Here is a 22,542-nt window from a genome sequence, read left to right on the forward strand (position 1 = left end):
CCGGCTCCCGCGCCCTATTTGGGCATTTGGGGGGCCGGCGGCGGGAGGCGACGCGCAGCCGGCGCCCGTGCGCAGAGGGGCCGCTCTGTGGCGCCGCGGACGCTCGGTCGGGGAGCCGCGAGGCAGCCGCGTCCTGCCCTCGGAACAATGGGAGTCGGCGCGCGCGGCGCCTGGGCCGCGCTGATCCTGGGCGCGCTGCTGGTGCTGGCGCTGCTGAAGGCCGCCGTGGACAGCTCGGGCCCGGAAGGTAGGTGGCGGCGGGGGCGCCAGCGCGGGCCCCGCAAGTGGGGGCCGGGGGCGCGGAAAGCTGTGCGCGCCTCAGGCGGCGCGCGTGGGGCGGGCCCGGGGGCGGCAGGGCCCGGGGAAACGGAGGCTCGGGCCGGCCCCTCCGGGTTTCTGCCAGCGACGCTCGCGGGTCCGGCGGAGCGCGTCACCTGTTGAGTGACCCTCCGGCGGAGGGCGCAGGCTCGTGGTGGCCCCCTCCCCTGACGTCCGTGCCCCCAGGCCCCCTTCTGTAAACTAGCGGGGTGGACCCCCGCGCATCCGCGCCTGGCTGAGTGGTCTCGGCCAACGCTCTCTAGCCCCGAGGCCCCCAGACGCTGAAAGGGGGGGACTGTGGGGAGCGCGAGCTGCTCCCGGGGCGCCCCGGGGGCGCGCGCCCCGCCCCGCGCCGCGGGCACCTGCCGCGGCGCGCACCTGCGGCGCAGTCCTCGGGCCCCCGCTGCCGGGTGTGCGCGCCCACGGCGCGGTCGGTGCGCTCAACACCGTGAGGCGGTGGTTCTGGGGGGCGGGGGGGGCTGGGGACTTTAAAAACCCTTTAGGGAAGAGGCCGGGAAGCCGAGGTTTGCTGTAAATTCCCTTTTCCTTTGGTCAACTATTGTAGCAGTCGGGTCACTGGGTAATGGCGGGTAGACTAGGGTAGGTTGTTTTCAGTGACCCAAGTTTTGCGTAGTTTTAAGTTCTGTCCACCGGCTGTTTGTTTAGCCTGAGATTAGTTTTATCCAGGAAAAGATAAAGATGTCAGTTCAGGCACAACACCTGCTTTGGCTAGAATAATCTGGCTGAGTTCGACAATAACAATTTTCGTTTGTTTTGCTGATTTTTTTGTTTCCTTTGCTGAATTGTGCATGTCACAAGCCGGCCTTGCACACCTGATTCTGAGATTATTTAAGGAAACAATGATCAGTAAATCACACCCATCATATTTTCAATATTATGAGATGTTTCACTGTAAGGTGAACAATCTGGACCGAATCAGTCTATTTTGGTGCTAATTTTATACCAATACTTATAGAAGGTCTCCCTTCTTTTATTCGTTATTTTGTGAAAGTAAACCTTATTGTTTCTCTGATGAATTACTGATTAGAGAAACTAAGTATCCTTGCTTTACTTTTTTTTGCCCTAATAACAGATTTGGGGGGGGGGCGCTATTTTAATACTGTTTGTTCTGTTTATTACTTTAAGTCTCTCTAGAGGCTAGTGCTATTTGGAAGTCTTGGAATGAAGGCTCTCCTAGAGGAGAGCCTTCATTTCATGAACGAGTATAATGAACATGAGCTGGAAAGCATTTCTATAGACTCTAATGTCACTTTGAAATTAGAGTAAAAGAAGGTTCTATAGAGAATTTCTCAAAACAAGTGAGTGTCATTATGAAATCCAGTAGTTTTTAACAATCATCCTAGAGCTTAGACAGTATTTTTTACTAGGCATTTTTCCTGTGTACTCCCCATTATGCTAATTGAGGCCCATACATCATCCCGTTGGATCCTCACGGTATTATTCCCATTTTATAAATAGAAAAAAACTGAGGCTTAGAAATTGCCTAACTTATTCAAAGTAAAACAGCTAATACCTGTTTGATTTCAGAGATTAAAAATCCCAACTCTTAATTCACCATTTTGCCACTAAGGCACTTTAGGTGGTGTTGGCTGTTCAAGTCGATAATGCTTAAATGTACAATCTGCTATAGTCCACGATATCGTAGAAGATGAAAACATGGAAATTCTTTTTTTAAAATATCCTGCATAGTCTCCTTTGTAGTTTCATAAACACTGTCAGTTGGAGGGGTGGGGGAGGCAACGAGCAAGTTAGCAAAGCTGCCAATAGTGGTCGTGCGTGGCCGGGGGAGGCCGTTCATCAGGACTCTCGGTGGCAAGTGACAAACCCACCTTGAACAGCCCTAGTGGAAAGCAGGGACTTTACTGAGCCTTTAGCATAGAAGTCCAAAGTGGCTTCAGAAATGTAGTATTCAAGAGTTCAAATAGGTTGCCAGGAGAAGGCCACTTCCGGCTCTCTTGATTACATCTGTCAACTCTCAGGTGAGCCAAGCCGAGCTGTAGTTCAAGCATTGTCGGCCTGGGGTGGGGGTCAGGGCCTATCTAAAGTGAGTTTCCCGCACCAGACACCACCATAATGGGCAGCCAGTAAGGAGAGTAAATTAATCCTTACTGAGTCCGTGCCTCTTCATGAATGTAACTTTCTTTTCTTCCATTCAGCGCATGGGTCTATGTTAATACTTGGTCTCTGTCAAGTAAAGCATCAGCCTCTTGGTAGTTAGATGGCCGTGGTGTTCCTTGTCTCCTAGGATACAAAACCAGTACCTACCCGCAGTAGGTGCGTCATAAGTAATTGAGTCGAGAAAGGAGAAAGGTCCTAGAGCTGCAAAGACCATCTGCTTTTGTCTCCTTTTTTAAGCCAACAAGGTTGCTGGGACATGATGCGTCGTAGGAGTGACAAGAGCGGGGAGACAGAAGGAGGGGGCTCCTGCTGTGGTCCAGGCAGAAGGCAGCGGCATGTCATAAGTGCATGGAGTCCTTCTCTGGGGGGGTGGGGTGTGAAACTGAAATCACCTGCTAATGGACTGGAGGAGGGAGTGGGGAAGAGGGAGGAACCGAGGCTGACCTCTTGGGGTGGGGGTTGAACAGCTGGTAACCCAGCAACGGAGAAGCCCAGGGACAAGCAGGTTTGTAGTAGAAAATCAGCACTTCCTTCGGGCGCTCCCGCGAACGGGCTTTGCAGTCAAACAGCCTGGTCCAAATCCAGGCTCTGCCACTTCCTAGCTGGGTGGCCTTCTGTGGGCCTCACTTCCTGTCACTGCATATGGTCTTCGTGTCCCAGAATTGTCGGCAGAGCTGGGTGACCTAGTGAAGTGACGTGCTCCCCAGGAGGCCTGGCATGGAGGACGCTCTTCGCGACATTGGCAAGTATTTGATACCAGCTGCTAAATACAGCTGAGGCGGTGCAGGACGCTGGTGCACTGACTTGTTTTAACCAAGAGTCACTGCTTCATCAGTCCCTGAAGCCTGCCTTAGTCTGCGGCATGACTGGTCTTTCTCATTCTACGGAGACTAGTCTGCTGACCTTGATCTTTTTCAGGTTTAATCTTTTTTTTTTTTAAGATTTTATTTATTTATTTGAGAGAGAGAAAATGAGAGACAGAGAGCACGAGAGGGAAGAGGGTCAGAGGGAGAAGCAGACTCCCCGCCGAGCACGGAGCCCGATGCGGGACTCGATCCTGGGACTCCGGGATCATGACCTGAGCCGAAGGCATTCGCTTAACCAACTGAGCCACCCAGGCGCCCCTCTCAGGTTTAATCTTCACATCACATCCTACTATGATAAATGGAATAGTTGCATTAAGAGGAAGACATTTGCACACACAGTAAAGATAGATCCTTCAAAGTTGTTTTGCTTACTTTGTACTTTGAGGGGTTTTTTGGCTGGGGAGTGCTGCCTTTGTCAATAATATACCTGCTGTCTTCTCGTGTGGTGTATTATGTTTAATATCCCATTATACAAAGACCCAGGTTGAATAAACCACTCTGACAAGGGGCATAGAATTCTTCTAAAGTTTTTCCAAATCTTAAGGTACTAGTTAAAAATTAAAAGAATCATACTTCTATGAGAAGTCTTACAATTAAAAATGAAAATCCTAAGGGGCTAATATCCAAAATATATAAAGAATTTATACAAACTCAACACCAAAAAAAAAATACAATTAAAAAATAGTCAGAGGACCCGAATAGATATTTTTCCAAAGAGGACATACAAATGGCCAGTAGACACATGAAAAGATGCTCAACATCACTGATCATCAGGGAAATGCAAATCAAAACCACAAGGAAATACCACTTCATGCTTGTGAGAATGGGGAGAACAAAGACAAGAAACAACAGGTGTTGGCGGGGATGCGGAGAAAGGGGAACCCTCACGCACAGTTTGTGGGAGCGCAAGCTGGTGCAGCCGCTCTGGAAAACAGTATGGAGGTTCCTCAAAAAGTTGAAAATAGAGCTACATGTGATCCAGCAGTTCCACCTCTGGATGTCTATTCAGAGAAAATGAAGACAGTTATTTGAAAAGATAGATGCAGCCCTCTGTTTATTGCAGCATTATTTACAACAGCTCAAAGATGGAAGCAGCCCAAGTGTCCCTCGGTGGATGGGTGGATAAAGATGGGGGTGGGTAATGGAATATCAGTCAGCCATAAAAAATGAGATTTTACTGTTTGCAACAATGTGGATCGAGCTAGACAGCATTATTCTGTGTGAAATAAGTCAGTCAGAGAAAGACAAATACCATATGATTTCACTTGTATTTGGAATTTAAGAAACAAATGAACAAAGAAAAAAAGACAAACAAACTCTAAAATACAGAGAACAAACTGGTGGTTGCCCGAGGGGAAGTGGGGAAAAAAGAGAAAATCCTACCTTCGTCTTCTCTCCATGGTATGAAGTTAGGGGTCTTGGTGGTGTGAGACCCAAGGGTGCCCTTGCGTCGAAAGGGCCCCTCCCAGGTGGCCCAGTCCCCTCGGAGGAACGGAAAGTGGCTTCTCTCACCAATCTCTGTGTCCCCGTGTAAGTGAATGAACTTTGCAGGAGCTGGTGCATAGTGAGTGGGACGTAAGCATTTGTTACCTAAGCCAAATGTTTTCTGTGTTGAAAACCCCAGTAATCCAGTCCAGATTTCCTGGCAGGTCAGGTGGGTTTCGTAGCCGTATTGGCGAAGGAGAGCTTCTCGGGGGGTGTCTGCCTCCCACACATCACCGCAACCTGTCGCCGCTGTTCTTACGTCAGTGTTAAATGCTTTTTCATCACGGGACGTTTTTTCTTTTTTTTTTTTTATTTTACAGGATCTCTAAACACACAGAATTTGGTGCCTTCAGGAAACCACAGTGCTAACCCAACAGGTGAGTTTAAAGAGGTTCAAGCAGTGGGTTTTCGGCCATCCAGGAGGCAGAAGGTAGGTTTGAAGCCCGAGCCGCAGGTCCCCGAATCCTCTGGGTCTCTGAGGTCACCAGCGTGGAAGGGTCCAGGAACCACGCTGGTGTCCCCAGGGCCAGCAGTCAGCCGGTCAGCGAGGTTTCGGTTCGTTTCCTTCTCCCGGTCCTGATTCCTCAGCGCGGACTGAGGTGCGAACTAGACGAGGGCGCCCAGACCTGTCACTAGCCCCGCTGGTCGGCTCCCATTCAGTGGTACTTACCGGGCGTCCGCGGCACGCTGAGACAGTGTAGGGGCTGAGGGCACAAACTCGTCCCAGCCCTGGCCTCTAGCAGTCGTGGTGGGGTTTTTAGTTTCATTTCATTGTGGGAAGATACACACAACATGACACGTAGGCTGGTAACCGTCTGTGAGCGCACCGCTGAGCCCCGCTGGGGAGTCTCCGCGCTCTGCCCGCCTCACGCTCTCCCTGCCGTCCCTGCCTTTCCTACTGGCTTCCGGCCGAACAGAGCATATTCTTCTATTTCAGCTTTAGTCATTGCACAGGAAAAGTTTTCATTTGGGGAAAAAAGACTAGCTAGGTTGCCGCGAAATGTAATCATGATTATTGCCGGGTGTGTGGAGGACCTGGTTTGTTTGTTTTTTTTTTAATATCTTATTAGATTATTAAGTGTCTTTTCCTGAGAGCCTACAGTGTTAAGAAACTTCTTGTACATTTGCTCGTCGCGCAGTGCAGAACTGGGGATGGTTCCGTGTGACAGAGGAGGGAGCTGAACATCAGCGGGTTAACCAGCCTGCCCAGGGTCGCACAGCACGTTCGGGATTTGAAGCTCCCTTCCACGGACCTCAGTCTGTGCCCCTTCACCGCATTTCCTGCAACTGCGCTGTGTCTTACCTTTGAAATACCACCGCTCACAGGTGTGAACCGCTGTTAAAGCTCAGCGCCGTACGCTGAGGACACCTCCGGGGTCCGTGGGGTGTTGCACCTGCCCCTTCTAGCACAGGGAAATTCATGGAGAACAAAAGAAAGCCTTGCCCCACAGCATTTTTCTAAAGACAGCAGATAATGCAGCTGTTACAGCAATGATGTGTTGCTCGGTGTGTAACACTTCCCATAACCGTTAGCATATTCTTCGCAGATCGTCTTTGATCTTGAAAAGCCTTATGTAACGTGTTGAATTTGTGTATTTTTGTAGGATGTGATGCTTACTGTTTTGTCTTTTGTGGTAACGTAGACCCTTCTAATTGTGGAAACACTGATTTTGAACATTACCAATTTCTCTGGTGCTGTTGACCTAACACGGTTCATTGGGCATCAGTTCCAAAAGGAAAATAACATTTTTCCTTGGCAGACTGCTGTGTGGTGTGCCGCCGGCTCCTGGGGCACGTGGGCACGTGGGCACGGCCAGCGGTGTGGCCTGCAGCTGGGGCGCCCGTCGCTGTCACACGGCTCGCCACATCGGGGTTGGCACTCCTCCCTTCTCTGTTGGGTTTTAGTCTCATCTGAGTTCCTGGGGAGTGGCTTCCATGATTTATTCATCCCAACGCTGTGCCTGGTACACAGGACGTAACGCACACACGTTGGTTGACCTGAACCATGGCACCAAATGCATATTTTGTAACTCCCACCTTACCTTACCAAAGAGCCGCTGTATGGGGTCTGCAGACATGACTGGTCCGTGCTCCAGGGTGATCCTTTATTACAGCTGTTTTGTCGTTTTTCGCGGAGTGGGATGGATACTCGAGGTCAGAAAAGCCGGAGTTGAGGTCACTCTCCGTTATATGGAAGGGTTGTATTTCCTTATATGCCCTAGTCATTATCTGGGGATAGCCATACCTTTGACATTCTTTTCTACAGGGTCTTACTGAGTTTTAGTAATTCTACAGAAAATTTTTCATTTGAGGGGGGGCGGACAAAAAGACTACACCGATTACCCAAAATGTAATAATGATTATTGTTGGGTAGTTATGGGAGGATTTTTTAAAAAATGTATTGTAGTAGATCATTTGCACATTTTTAGCTTATAGAGAAAATAATTTTCCCCATTTTAGATATAGTCAGAGGGCTTCTATTTTAGGGTCTGTGGATGGCTGAATTTATTCTTTATAGTGTAAGGAGGTCACATGCCCAGATTATTTTTCTTTTCTTTTTTTTTTTTTAAAGATTTTATTTATTTATTTGAGAGAGAGAATGAGATAGAGAGAGCATGAGAGGGGGGAGGGTCAGAGGGAGAAGCAGACTCCCTGCTGAACAGGGAGCCCGATGCGGGACTCGATCCCGGGACTCCAGGATCATGACCTGAGCCGAAGGCAGTCGCTTAACCAACTGAGCCACCCAGGCGCCCCCCAGATTATTTTTCATAACAGGTTTGGGCAAAGCTACAAGGGAATGTGACGTGGTTCAGAATGGACAGCGTTTCTCATCAGTGGCCAGACGGTAGCTCAGTGTCACCCAGGATACACCTTCCCCTTGACCACTTATCACTGATGTTCCCCGAAAAGAGGAACCCGAGAGGTGCTGGGGACCCCCTTCCAGGTTGAAGCTCTCTCCATGGGCATAATTTGTACCGAGCCAGTTTCAGAGCCGTCCGTCCCGATGTGGCGCGTGCGGAATTGCCTGTGCGCCGCAGAGCTTTGGTCCAGTCATGTTGGCGTCTCTAGTTGGCGTGGTTTTATCCACAGACGTGGTTGTCCTAGTGAGTGTGTGACATACTGAGATCTGTAGGAAATACATATTGGGTCATTCGAATGACCGAAATCTATTCCCCGAAAGTATTTGGTCTTCCTCCGTGGGTCCTGGCCTACAGCTCCTAAAACCCAAGGAGTTTCCGAAGGTAAGAGTGATCAAGGTGTCTTTTGTTACACTAACGAGGTGATTTTAGGACCCCGCCCAAAGGTGGGGCTGGACGACCACGTGGCTAACTGGTTGGAGCTTTCCGTCTCCCCCCACCCCCTGCAAACTCTGGGAGGGGAGGGGGCTGGAGGTTCGGGGAGCCGATGGCTAATGACTTAGGCATGACTCTGTGATGAAGCCTCCATAAAAACCCACAAGCGTGGGTTGGGAGTTTCCCGGTGTGTGAACCGGTAGAGATTCAGGGAGAGCGGCCCCCGGGGAGGGCCCGGGAGCTCCGCCCTTCCCACCCTCCCGACCTGGTCCCGAGTGTTTCTGCCCCAGCTGCTGCTTCCTGAGTTCTGTGAGCCGCTCTAGCAAAGGAGAAGAACCTGAGGAAGAGGTCACTGGAGTCTCCGCACTGCAGTGGGTGAAGCTCAGCCTGCGTCCTGTGACGGGGGCCAGGGTGCTCTCGCGGGACGGCCCTCACCCGTGGGATCCCACGCTGTCTCAGGCGGGTGAGTCAGAACAGTCCTCAGACACGCTGGTGTCCCAGGAATTGCTTGGTGGACGTCGGGTTTGGGAACCCCGGTTTAGTATGATACCAAATCTCACTGCGTTTTGGTTTGCTTTCCTTTGTTGATTAACGAAGGTGAGCTCCTTCTCCCATCTTGGGGAGATGTCCGTTCAAATCCTTTGCCCATTGTTTAATTAGGCTGACATTTTATTAGCTTGTCTGTACCTTCTTAATTTTTATGACGATGAAAACAGTGTATAGTTCCTGTGGAAATTTTGGAAAAGTATTTTTTTAAATCATTCAGATTACTCCCACCAAGTGTTCTTAGGTTTTTTTAAACTCCAAACTTAACTACATGGGCACCGTTTCTTAAAAAAGGAACTAAGACTCTCCTGTAAAACGTTTCACTGCGGTTACGGCCTAGGAGGTGAAAACAGCTAGTTGAAAAGTGACAGTTTTACTCCATCACCTGTTGGGTAAGAGCTGCTTTGACTGCTTTCCCTCCACAGCGAATGTAATTCCCTAGCTTTTCATGTTCCCCCCACCCACCCAAGATGTGGATCCTGTTTCATTTCAGGGAAGATAGAAGAATTATTGCTTTGCTTTTAAGTGGCCTTGGGCAAGTTACTTAACCTTCTGGTGCCTCAGTTCCTTCTATTTAAAAAGCTGATAAAATGCAAGTGTCTAGTGGGATAAATGAGGGAGCATGTAAAGCACCTGCCATTAAGTGGCACCTGGCACAAGCTAGAATCCGAATGTGTCCCTCCTTGCTGTCTGGCCGCGATGGTGTTTTCTTTACTCCCTCCTTTGTCCACCTTCGCTGCCACAGTGCCTTTGCATATTCTGTTCCGGGTCCCGAAGAGCTCGGCGCCCCCCGCCGCCCCTTCACCTGGTAACACCCCTTCAGCTTTCCGATCATGCACAAGCTTCCCTTCCTCATCGGGGAATGGTCTCCAGCCTCCAGCTCCAGGCCCTCAGCGGACCCCATCTGTCTGAGGGGGTAAGTGGGCCTCCCCAGCCCACAGGTCAGCTCATTCACGGGCAGTGCCGACGTCAGCCACCGCGTCCCCAGTGCTCAGCACCAGACCGCACATACATTTCTGTTGAAACAAGCAGAAACATGCTCTGGGAGGAGGAAACCAGTTTTTATGCTTGGTACCGCAGCCTTACCTGGGGGATTAGCTGGGAGCTCCTTTGTCAAGGTGACCCTCGCCATGCCCTCCACAGTTAGGAAGAACGGGGCTTCAGTGTTAATGGGGGAGATGCTACGGTTGTGTTACTAAGTTCCAGCACAATGCTGTTTGCTTTGCTTATGTTCTGATCAAGTCTCGGAGCAGGCCCTGTTGGGATGTGCAGGGAAGGGGGTAGACCGGGCCATTCAGATCCCAGAGGATAGCAGGGACCTGGCCTGGCTCGCCAGGGCCCTGCTGCGGTCAGTCTTCCCACTGAGCTGGAGGTCCCGGGGTCAGGATGGGGACCTTGTGGCAAGGCAGGACCGTCCGAGCTCTGCCCAGACGTGAGGGAGCATCGTGAAGGTGATGTGGGGAATGGGGGTTTGGGAGGGGAGGGGACAAGGTTGCTGGAGCCCCTCAGGGAGTTTGGATTGGATAGCAGTGTGGTGGGAAGCCCCTGCGGGATCTTGAATAAAGCCGCCCAAATGGCTAACAGCCCAGGGCAGTGGCAGCTGGAGCAGCAGGTGTGGAGGGCACATGGGCAGCTGGGTATTGGGGTTGAGCTCAAGGGGCTTCTTGGCCCTGTCAAAACCAGACACCTGTTCCCCGCAGGCCTGGGGGATAATTATGGGTGGAGAAGTGAAGCCTGAGAACAGCCGAGCGATGACTGCAGGCTGGAGGGCAGGGCAGGCGGAGTCTGGGAGGGAGGGCCGAGAATGGCAATGAGGTCGAGTCGGCGTGGAGGGGACGCCCCTGTACTGGGCTTCCTCGAGTGGGAGACAGATGCGGGGTGACTGTGGAAGCTGTTTGAACTCGGTCGGAGATCCGGTTATTAAAGACGTTTCTTGCAGGATAAATCTTAGAAGTGGTCATCTTTTGGGGCGCCTGGCTGGCTCAGTTGGTAGAGCACCTGACTCTTGATCTTGGGATTGTGAGTTCAAGCCCCATATTGGGTACAGAACCTACTCAAAAAAAAGAAGTGGTCATCTTTTAGTTCCACTGTTCCATTTTTATTTTTAAAATTATGAAGCCTTAAAACTGGAAGAAGTCTTAAAGCCATGTTTTTCAAGTTTCTTAGCACATTAGAATTGCCTGGAACATAAAAAACACCGGTCTGGGTCCCACCTAAAATCTGAGTGGGGAGGAGGAAGCCTAGCACGTGCCTGGGGTTCCGCGTGGAGCTGAGGCTGAGAGTCGTGACCTCGGGGTGGGCTGGAGGCTGGGGGCGCAGGTGCTTCCAAGCAGCCTGAGCAGAGTCGGCGCTGGAGGTTAGCTTTTCAAACATTTCTAGCAAACACAATGACAACAACACATTTCTAGCTTCTTTGGAAAAGAAGTATAAAATCTCGCGTGGTGGGGTTAGGCAGAAAATCCAGTGATCCTCATGCTGGGCTGCACCCCCCATGAGGTCCAGAGGTGGACAGGACACGGGGGAATGGAATAGCGGTGACGCTAGTAGTTGGAGGATTTCGTTATTTTGATTAACATTGTTTAGGTTTGATAAGAGCCCTGTAGTTACCAAGAAAGGATAGGGACTAACTTTCCAAAAATGGACAAATTCTTTAAGTTGTGTAACCAGAAGAATGATTTACATGAAAAGCTGTACAGAATAGTTGAAGCCCATTCTAGGTGTTTTCTGTTTATATCAATCTTAACACGTGTTCTTCACAATTGTTCTTGTTTGCATTGTGAAAATTTCCTATTAAAGCAGTCATCCCAAGTTAATTAATCCCTGTTAACTCTGTTTACCTCACAGTGTGGTAAAAAAGAGAAAAGCAGCAGTGACTTGACAGACGATGGAATCATTAATGTGAATCATTTATGACTTTCTCCAGAGAAAACAAGCTTAAAACTTTGTCGAAAGACTACTCTGGTGGCCTTTACCATAAAGGTGCACATATTGAGATTGCCTATTTTACATAGAGACATGAGGACCCTCTTTTTTAAACTATCGTAACGCCAGTGTTACACTTAAAAGTTCATTTTTTTTACGGTTTTAATGAGGAATAATTGACATACAGCATTGTGTAAGTTCAAGCTGTGAGCATAACGATTTGACTTACACTGTGAAGTGATGGCCACAGTAAGTTTAGTTAACGCCCATCCCCTCAGAGATAGGGAAAAAAAAAAACCCAGAAAACAAAACAAAAAGAAAAAAATGCTTTTTTTGTTCTTATGATGAGAACTTGGGAGGGTTTACTCTGAATTTTCCTATGTGTCATGCGGTGGTGTTAACCAGAGGTACCACGTTGTGCATCACACCCCTGGTCCTCACACCTGGACGTTTGTTCCTTGTGCACACCTCTTCACTTCCCCTCCCCTACACCTGCCCTGGCGACCCCAAAGCTGTTTCTTTTTCTCTGAGCTTGGTTGGTTTCTTTGTTTTAAATTCCACATGTAAGTGAGATCATGGAGTATCTGTCTGTTTCTGACTTAGTTTGCTTAACGTGATGCCCTCAAGGGCCATTCACGTTGTTGAAAATGGTGGTGTTTCGTCCTTTTTGGTGGTTGTATAATACTCCGTTGTGTAAATATCAGAACTTCCTAACCCATTCATCCACTGATGGGCGTACGGGTCACTTCCATGTCTATCTGGCCGTTGTAGATAATGCTGCAAAAACACGGGGCTGCAGGTATCTCTTAGAGACTGTGATCTCATGTCCTTTGGATGAACACCCGGAAGTGGAGCTGTTGGAGCTCATGGTATTTCTGTTCTTCACTTTTGTTAGGAATCTCCATCCTGTTGTCTCCAACGACTGCACCACTTTAACAGTTCTTCCAGCAGCGCTCAAGATTCCCTTTTATCCACATTGGCGCCAGCATTTATCTCCTGTCTTTCTGATCTTACCTATTCTAACAAGCGTGAGAGGACACCTCATCACGGTTATGATGTGCATTTTATTTTTACTGGATGATGGTGAGCATCCTTTAATGTACTTGTTGACCATTTGTATATCTGCTTTGGAAAAATGTCTGTTTAGGTGCTTGGCACATTTTAATTGGATTAACGACATTTTGCTGTCGAGTTGTAGGAGTTCTTTATCTTTTTAAAACTGTAGTTCACATGAAACTTAGCTTCAGGTGTACAACAGAGTGATTTGACATTTATATACATTACAGATTGCTCGCCACAATAAGTCTGGTTACCATCTGTCATCAGTTATTACATTATTGACTATACTCCCTGTGTTGTACTTTAAATCCCTGTGACTTCTTTATTTTATAGCTGGAAGTTTGTACCTCTTAATCCCCTTCACCTGTTTTACCCATCTTCCCAGCCTCCACCCTGCTGGCAACCATGAGTTTGTTCTTGCATTTGAGTCTCTTTTGTTTCTTTTTTTTTTTTTTTAAGATTTTATTTATTTATTTGACAGAGAGAGAGACAGAGAGAGAGGGAACACAAGCAGGGAGAGTGGAGAGGGAGAAGCAGGCTTTGTGCAGAGCAGGGAGCCTGATGCGGGGCTCGATCCCAGGATCCCGGGATCATGACCTGAGCCGAAGGCAGACGCGTAACAACTGAGCCACCCAGGCGCCCCTTGTTTCTTTTTTTAGATTCCACATATAAGTGAGATCATAAGGTATTTCATTTCTCTTTCTATGACTTATTTTATTTGGCATAATACCACTAAATCCATCCATATAGTTGCAGATGGCAAGATTTCATTCTTTATGGTGAAGTAGTATTCCATTGTACAATCCATGCTCATTATGTATTCTTTATCCATTGATCTGTTGATGGACACACAGGTTGCTTCCATATCTTGGCTGTTGGAAATAATGCTGCAGTAAACATAAGGATGCAGTACCTTTTCGAGTTATGGTTTGCATTTTCTTCAGATAAATACCTGTAAGTGGAATTACTAGATCATACGGTAGTTTTACTTTTTAATGTTGTGAGGAACTTCTGTACCGTTTTCTGTAGTGGCTGCCCCAATTTACATTCCTGCTAACAGTTCATGAGGTTTGCTTTTCTCCATATCCCCACCAACACTTTTTATTTCTTTTTGGTAATAGCCATCCTGACAAGTATGAGGGGATAGCTCATTGTGGTCTTGATTGCATTCCCCTGATGATTAGTGATGTTGAGCATCTTTTCATGTGTTAGTTGGCCATTTGTATGTCTTCCTTGGGGGAAAAAGTTTATTCAGGTCTTCTGCCCATTTTTTATTCAGATTTTTGTGTTGAGTTGTAGGAATTCTTTATATGTTGGATATTAACCCCTTATCAGATAAATCATTTGCAAATGTCTTCTCCCATTCAATAGGTTTCTTCTTGTTTTGGTGATGGTTTTCTTTGCTGTGCAAAAGCTTTTTAGTTTGATGTAGTCACAATTGTTTATTTTTGCCTTTTTTATCCTTGCCTGAGGAGACAGGTACAGAAAATACTACTAAGACTGCTGTCCACAAGTTTATGCCTCTGTTTTCTCTTGGGAGTTTTATGATCTCAGGTCTTATATTTAGGTCTTTAATCTAGTTTATTTTTGTGTATGGTGTAAGGAAGTGGTCCAGTTTCATTCTTCTGCATGTAGCTGTCCAGTTTTCCCAATACCATTTATTGAAGAGCTGTCTTTTCCCCATTGTATATTTTTGCCTACTTTATCTTAGATTAATTGACCATTTAAGCATGCGGTTTTTTTCTGGGCTCTGTGTTTGGTTCCACTGATCTATATGTCTGTCTGTATACAGTGCCATACTGTTCTGATTGCTATAGCTTTGTAGCATAGATTGAAATCTGAGTGTGATGCTTCCAGCTTTGTTGTTCTTAGGATTGCTTTGGCTTTTCAGGGTCTTCTGTGGTTCCCTACAAATTTTAGGATTCTTCTATTTGATAGGGATTGCATTGAATCTGTGGATTGCTTTAGGCAGTATGAATATCTTAACAATGTAGGTATACATCAGAAAATTGCAGGTTTGGTTCCAGATGACTGCAATAAGGGGAGTCATGAATTTGATGGTTTCCCAGTGCATGTAAAGTTATGTTTACACAATACCCTAGTCTGTTAAGTGTGCAGTAGGATTATGTCTTTAAAAATGTACATACCTTAATTTAGAAATACTTTATTACAAAAAAATGGTAACCATTATGAGCTTTCCAGAAGTTTTTATCACTGATTGCAGATCACCATAACAAATAAAATGAGACTGTTGTAACTATTGTGAGAATAACCAAAATGTGACAGACACGAAGTGAGCAAATGCTGTTGGAAAAATGGCGTCAGTGGAATTGCTTGATGAAGTGGTATTGGCATAACCTTCACTTTGTGAGGGAAAAAAAGCCACCTCATTATCTGTGAAGCAGAGTAAAGTGAAGTGCAATAAAACGAGGTAAGCCGATATAAATTCTTCCGTTCCATGAGCATGGCGGATCTTTCCATTTATTTGTGTCATCTTCAGTTTCTTTCACCATTGTCTTACAGTTTTCAGAGTACAGTGATTTAGTTTAAGTGATAATTTATTCTTTTTTATAAATGAGATTGTTTTATTTGATTTGTTTGTAACTAGTGTGTAGAAATGCAACCAATTCAGGAATATAAATTTTGTATCCTGCAACTTTATTGAATTCATTTATTTTAATATTTTTTGGATAGATTCTTTAGGATTTTCTATATATATAGTATCATGTCATCTGTGAAGAGTGAAAGTTTTACTTCTTCCTTACCACTTTGGATGCCTTTTATTTCTTACCTGATTGCTGTGGCAAGGATTTCCCTTACTATGTTGAATACAAGTGGTGAGAATGGACATCTTTATTTTGTTCCAGATTTTAAAGAAAAAGCTTTCAGCTTTTTACCATTCAGTGTAATGTTAGCTGTGGATCGGTCATATATGGCCAGTTGAGGTATGCTCCCCCATTACCACTTTGTTGAGAGTTTTTTTCATGAATGGATGTTGATTTTTGTTCAGTGCTTTTTCTGCATCTATGGAGATGATATTTTTGTCCATCATGTTGTATCACATTGATTTGTAGATAGGGAAGCATCATGGCATCCCTACTTCGTTGTGGTGAATGATCCTTTTAATGTATTGTTGAACGCTGTTTGCTGACATTTTGTTGAGGATTTTTGCATCCATGTCCATCAGAGGTATTGGCCTGTAGTTCTCTGTTTTATTACTGTCTTTGGTTTTGGAATCAGGGTAATGCTGGCCTCGTTGAATGGATTTACAAACATTCCTTCCTTTTCAGTTTTTGGGAATAGTTTGAGTAGGGTAGGTATTAATTTCTCTTCAGATGTTTGGTAGAATCCCCTGTGAATCCACCTGGTCCTGGACTTTTTTTTTTTGTTGCCAGTTCAACTTCTTTTCTAGTAATTGGTGTGTTCAAATTTTCCGTTTTTTTCTGGTTCACTCTCAGAAGATGATATGTTTCTAGGAATTCATCCATTTCTTCTAGGTTGTCCAGTTTGTCGGCATAATTATTCATAGGAATCTCTCCTTACCCCTTGTGTTTTCGTGCTGTCGGTTGTAACGTGTCCTGACTTTCTGATTTTGACTTCTCCCTTTTCCTTGATGAATCTGGCTAAAGCTTTATCAATTTTATTTAGGTTTTCAAAAAATCACTCCTGGTTTCAATGATTTTTTTTTTTTATTGGCCTGTTTCTTTTTTCAGCTTCTTTAGGTATCCGTGTTGATTTGAAATTTCTCTTGTGTCTTGAAGTAGGCCTGTCTCACTGGAAGCTTCCCTCTTAGAACAGCTTTGGCTGTGCCACAGATTTGGGCATGTTTCCCTTTTGATTTGTCTCGAGGTGTTTTTTGATGGCATCTTGGATTTCTTCCTTGACCTACTGGTTGTGGTCACATGTCATTGAGCCTCCGGTGTGCCATTTACAGCTCTAGTTTCCTTACTGGCGGCCTGTCTGATGATTGAGGTCAGTGGGGTTTGAAAGTCCCCTGCCTTAAAATAAGCCTTAAAAAGGCTTATTGGTTAAAAAATACTTTCTGAACTTGCAGTGAGTCATCACCTCTCTGCTGGTGGAGGGTCTTGCCTCAGTGCCGAGGGATGCTGACTGATCGGGGTGGTGGCAGCTGAAGGCTGGGGTGGCCATGGATTTATTAAAGTAAGACGTTTTGCCACATTGTTTGACTTTTTTTCCCATGAACAATTTGTGTGTTGTGCAGTGCCGTTAGATAGCTTTTTACACACAGTACACTTTTTAAAACTGGAGTCAGTCCTCCCAAAACCTTCTGTTGCTTTATCAACCAAGTTTATGTGATATTTTGAATTATTCTGAATGTAACATTCTGTAGTACTTTGTTCTCATTTCAACAATCTTCACAGCGTCTTCACCAGGAGTTGATTCCATCTCAAGAAACCGCTTCCTTTGCTAAGAGGCAACTCCTCATCCATTCACGTTTGATCACGAGATTGCAGCAGATCAGCCCCATCTTCAGGCTCCACTTCTGATTCTAGTTCTCTTGCTGTTTCCACCCTGTCTGCAGCGACTTCCTCCCCTGAGGTCCTGAACCCCTCAGAGTCATCCCTGAGGATGGTAGTCCACTGCTGTAAAACCCTTTTTAATGATGATATTTTGACCACCTCCCATGAATCACAATATTCTTATTGGCATCTAGAATGGTGAATCCTTTTCAGAAGGTTTTCAGTTTACTATGCCCAGACACATCAGAGGAATCACAGTCTCTGGCAGCTATAGCCTACTGAAATGTATTTCTTAAATAACAAGGCTTGAAAGTAGAAATTCTGTCATGCTCCATGGGGTGCAAGGTGGATGCCGTGTTAGTAGGTATGAGAACATCAATCTCATTGGACATCTGCATCAGAGCTCTTGGGTGACGAGGTATGTTGTCAGTGAGCACTGAAAGTTTTTTAAAAGATTTTATTTTTAAGTAATCTTTACACCCAACATGGGGCTCAAACTTACAACCCTGGTTTAGGAGACTTATGCTCTGCCAACGGAGAGAGCCACATGCCCCCGCACTGATGTTTTTAAAGGAAACTATTTTTCTGAGCACAAGGTCTCAACAGTGGGCTTAAAATAATCCAATATGGCCTTTGGGCCTGTACCCCCATCTTCCAGTAATTCACCAAGATGACCAAGACAAAGGGAAAGAGGAGAGGCCTCTTAGAAAACATGGCGTTGTTCCTTTAGCCATGTACAAGTGAATCTTCAAGAAGGGGGATACTGTGGACATGGAAGGAATGGGCACTGTTCAAAAAGGAGCACCTCACAAGTCTTACCACGGTGAAACTGGACGAGTCTACAGGGATAGCCAGCATGCTGTCGATGCCATTGCGAACAGGCAAGTTAAGGGCAAGATTCTTGCCAAGAGAACTGATGTATGTATTGAGCGGAGACAGCTTCCTGAAGCCTGTGAAGGGAAATGATCAGGAAGAAGGAGGCCAAAGAGCAAGGTGTTTGAGTTCAGCAGAAACACCAGCCTGCTCCACCCTGAGAAGCACACTTGGCAAGAACCAGCGGAAAGGAGCCTGAGTTGCTGAAACCCATTCTCTATGAGGTCATGGCATAATAGGTGTTAAAAAAAAAAAAAAAAAAGTCCAGGACTATTAAAAATTTTTAAAACTTGAAAATTAAAGGGGTACCTGGGTGGCTCAGTTGGTTAAGCATCCACCTTCGGCTCAGGTCATGATCCCGGGGTCCTAGGATCGAGTCCTGTGTCGGGCTCCCTGCTCGGTGGGGAGTCTGCTTCTCCCTCTGCCTCTGCCCCTGCTGTGCTCACTCGCACTGTCTCTCTCAAGTAAAATCTTAAAAAATAAAAAACTTAAAAATTACAGTGATGTAATAGTTGAGCTGCCATCCAGGCTTTGTTGTTCAATTTCTAGAGCACAGGCAGAATAGATGGAGCATAATATTCAAGGGCTGGGGGGTTTTCCGAGCAGTACATGAGCACTGGCCTCAAACGTAGCATCTCCAGCTGCCTTAGTCCCTAACAAGAGCGTCAGCCTGTCCTTTCCAGCTCCAAAGCCCGGCACTGACTTCTCTCCGGCTGGGAAAGTCCTGGATGGGGTCTGCAGTAAAGGCCATTTTGCCTCCACCAAAAATCTGTTTTGTTCAGTGTAGCTGCCTCCGTGAGTTATCTTAGGTAGATTCTCTGAGTAACTTGTGTCGCTTTGACGTCAGCACTTGCTGCTTTGCTCACACGTGGTTGCGTGAAGATGGCTTCTTTCCCAAAACCTCATGAGCCCACCTCTTCCAGCCTTCAATTTCTGCAGCTTCCTCAGCTCTCAGACTCCGGATTAGATTTTGGCTTACGGGAGCATTGTGGCTGGTTTGATCCTCCCTTCAGACGCCTAGAACCTTCTCCGTGTCGACAGTGAGGCGGCTTTGCTGACTTTCTCACTCATGTGCTCACTAGGGGGACACTTTTCACTTCTCTGTAGAACTCCTTTGCGTTCACAATGTCACTGTTAGGCTGAAAGTTATCTTATGCCCGTCTCTGCTTTCAACATGCTTTCCTCACTAGCCTTAGTCACTTCAAGCTTTGGATTTAAAGTGAGAGCCTGAGGCCCTTCCTTCAACTTGAACACTTCAGAGCTGTTGGGGAGCAAGAATATCCTGTTGCCTCAAGGTCGTTCTAGCTGGACTAAGAATCAAATGGACAGGAGACAGATTGACAGGAAATCACATTTAATAACGTATGTATGAGGAGTCCACACGGGCAGGGAAATTGCAAAGACAGGCACAATGAGGTATATATATCATCCTGAACTAAGGAGAAAGGGGTAGAGGTCTGAGTCTTCAAAGGGAAGGAATGCAGTCCTCTGGAAGAAGGAAAAGTTTGCTGGGCCACACAAATGATGGGATGCAGAGAGGACTTGGAACAAACAGGCCTTGCTGGGTTCCTCCCTGTCCACCATCCCCCATTCATGCCAACATGCAGCTGTGGTGACCACTCCCTTCCTGGAGTGGGCCCTCCATGTGGATTCTTATAGGCAGTTGTGGGGGAGGTCAAGAGCTTTTCCTGAATCTGCTGGGTCTTGATGGCTTTTAATTCAAAATTGTCTTCATGCCAAAGTGGCCGATCTTGGGGCGGCCTGCCCTGGGGCCCTACAAGGCCATTGTAGGGTTATGAATTGGCCTAATTCCAATACTGTTGTGACTCAGGGAAGAGGGAGGCTTGAGGAGAGGGAGAGACAAGGACGGCTGGTCAGTACAGTAGTAAGAACACACACAGAGGTGCAGTTTGTGGTGCCCCAAAAGAATTAATAACATCAAAGATAACTCATCATCATAACATATATAATAATATGAAAGTGTGAAATAATGCTAGAATTACCAAATTTGACACAGACATGAAGTGAGCAAATGCTGTTGGAAAAATGGCACTAATACACTTGTTCAGTGCAGGATTGCCATAAACCTTCAATTAGTTAAAAAAAAAAAAAAATTGAAAAACAATACTTGTAAGGCACAATAAAGTGAAGCACAATAAAAGGAGTTTTGCCTGCATTCATTATAAGTTTTGGAAGTTCATATATAATACCGTGTATATATATAACAGTCTGTTTTGAGTTGATGGTCCCTGAAGTTGAAACACATTTTAAAAGCACTACATTTGGGGCGCCTGGGTGGCTCAGTCAGTTAAGTGTCTGCCTTTGGCTCAGGTCATGATCTCAGGTTCACATCAGGCTCCCTGCTAAGCTGGGAGCCTATTTCTCCTTCCCCCTCCCCCAGCTCTTGTTTTCTCTCTCTCCCCCCCCATAAATAAAATCTTTTTTTTTTTTTAAAGATTTTATTTATTTATCTGAGAGAGAGAGAGAATGAGAGACAGCACTAGAGGGAAGAGGGCAGAGGGAGAAGCAGACGCCCTGCTGAGCAGGGAGCCTGATGCGGGACTCGATCCCGGGACTCCAGGATCATGACCTGAGCCGAAGGCAGTCGCTTAACCAACTGAGCCACCCAGGTGCCCTCCATAAATAAAATCTTAAAAATTAAATGCACTACATTTTTATTCCCCCCTCAACATTTTATGTATTTGACATCATATTTTACATGTTTTGTATACCTTCTAACTATTATAGTTTATTTTTACTACTTTTCTCTATTAACATTCATGCTAACTTTATAAGCAATTAATCACTACCTTTATTATATGTGTGCTTTGCCAGTGAGGTTTTTTTGTTCTTAATTTCTCTCTAGTTCTGGCCTTTCCATTTCTGCTTTAAAAAAGTCCCTTCAACATTTCTTGTAAGGTTAGTTTAGTGGTGATGAACTCCTTTAAAAAAAGGTTTTCTTCATATGGGAAACTCATCTCTCCTTCAGTTCTGAATGATGATCTTGGTGGGTGGTATATTCTTGGTTTTAGGGTTTTTTTTCTTAAAGCACTTAAATATATATTTCTCTTCCTTATGACCCAAAAAGTTTGTGCTGAAAAATTAGCAGATGGTCTTTGGAGTATTCCCTTTTATGTGACTAGTTGCTTTACTCTTGCTACTTTGAAGATTTCTCTCTTTATCTTTACTTTTTGACATTTTAATTTTGTGTTTTGGTGTGGACCTCTTTGGGTTTATCTTGTTTGGGACTTTCTGTGCTTCCTGGGCCTGGATGTCTGTGTCCTTCCCCAGGATAGAAAACTTAATTATTTCTTCAAATACATTTTCTGCCCTTTTCCTCTTTTCCATTTAGGACCCCTGTAATGCAAATGTTAGTGTGCTTGATGTTGTCTCAGAAGTCACTTAAACTATCCTCATTTTTAAAATTCCTTTTTGCTGTTGAGCTTGAGAGATTTCCACCACCTGTCTTCCAGATCACTGATCTGTTCTTCTGCATCCTCTGCTTTGCTGTTGATTCCCTCTAGTGTATTTTTCATTTCAGTTATTATAGTTTTTAGCACTGATTGATTCTTATATTTTCTATTTTTTTGAAGTTCTCTGTGTGTTCATTCTTCTAATTTTGATGATTATCTTTCGACTCTCACTTTGAACTCTCTCAGGTAGATTGCTTATCTGTTTCACTTAGTTCTTTTTCCTTAGGTTTTGTCTTGTTCTTTTGCTTAGAACACATTCCTGTGTGTCCTAATTTTGCCTGACTCTGTGTTTATTGCTTGTCTTAGGTAGATTAGGTACATCTCCTGATCTTGAGGGAGTAGCCTTATGTAGAAGGCATCCTTCAGGGCCCAGAAACACAGTGTCTCAGGCCATTAAAACCAGGCACTCCAGGGATGTCCCCTGTGTGGGCTTCACGTGCTGCCCCTGTTGTGGCTGGGCAGTGACTGCTGCAGGTGAACTGATCGGCAGGGCTCCCCCCACCCCCAGGCGGGAGCTGCTTTGGAGAGTTGCTGGTCCTGAGGTGCCCTGCTGTGTGTGGCAGGTGGGGGGCACTCTGATGGGGTGCTGGTCCTTTCTGAGCCTCACTGGGTATGATGGGGCTGGGGCTGCTTTGGAGGGGCACCAGTCCCAGCCAGGGTTGCCCACCAAGTGTGGTGGTGTGGATGCCAACTTGCAGGGGTTCCTGCCTGGTGGGCAGTTGGGATGAGGTGGTCCCATGGGGGAACAGTGGGGTTGCAGAAGCGGTGCTCTCAGGATGGATGGAGAGAGTCAGAACCGGCACCCACCAGTGTGCGGTCAGCCAGGCAGAAGGAAGGCAAGAAAATGTCATCTGTTAGCCCTTTCGTTTCCAGAGAAACTTCCATAAAGATGCCTGCTCCTTTGTTACACACCCTAAAATTAGTCAGCAGACCTCCCTCACTTATGACCCAGGTGCTTTTCAAACTGTTGTTTCTGTGCTGGGTCTCCAAGCAAGTAAGTCTGTGTGCCGGCGCCGTCAGGGTGGAGCCCTCCTGCTCTCCCAGGGTTAAGCCCTGCTCATTTTCACAGCTCTCGGAGTTAAGCCCC

General features: G+C 46.1%; 1 protein-coding gene across 1 annotated transcript in view; it reads left to right on the forward strand.

The window, feature by feature from the left end:
- Nucleotides 1-33: 33 nt before the first annotated feature.
- Nucleotides 34-22,542, forward strand: part of TMEM123 (transmembrane protein 123) — a 58,290-nt gene continuing 35,781 nt past the window's right edge. Inside the window, exons 1-2 of the mRNA XM_021696334.2 lie at nt 34-247; nt 5,129-5,185. Of these exons, the coding sequence (XP_021552009.1) occupies nt 148-247; nt 5,129-5,185 (157 nt within the window). The 5' untranslated portion in view covers nt 34-147. The remainder of the gene's footprint in view (nt 248-5,128; nt 5,186-22,542) is intronic.

The sequence above is a fragment of the Neomonachus schauinslandi genome, chromosome 11 (genome assembly GCF_002201575.2).
Source record: "Neomonachus schauinslandi chromosome 11, ASM220157v2, whole genome shotgun sequence".
Taxonomy (NCBI): domain Eukaryota; kingdom Metazoa; phylum Chordata; class Mammalia; order Carnivora; family Phocidae; genus Neomonachus; species Neomonachus schauinslandi.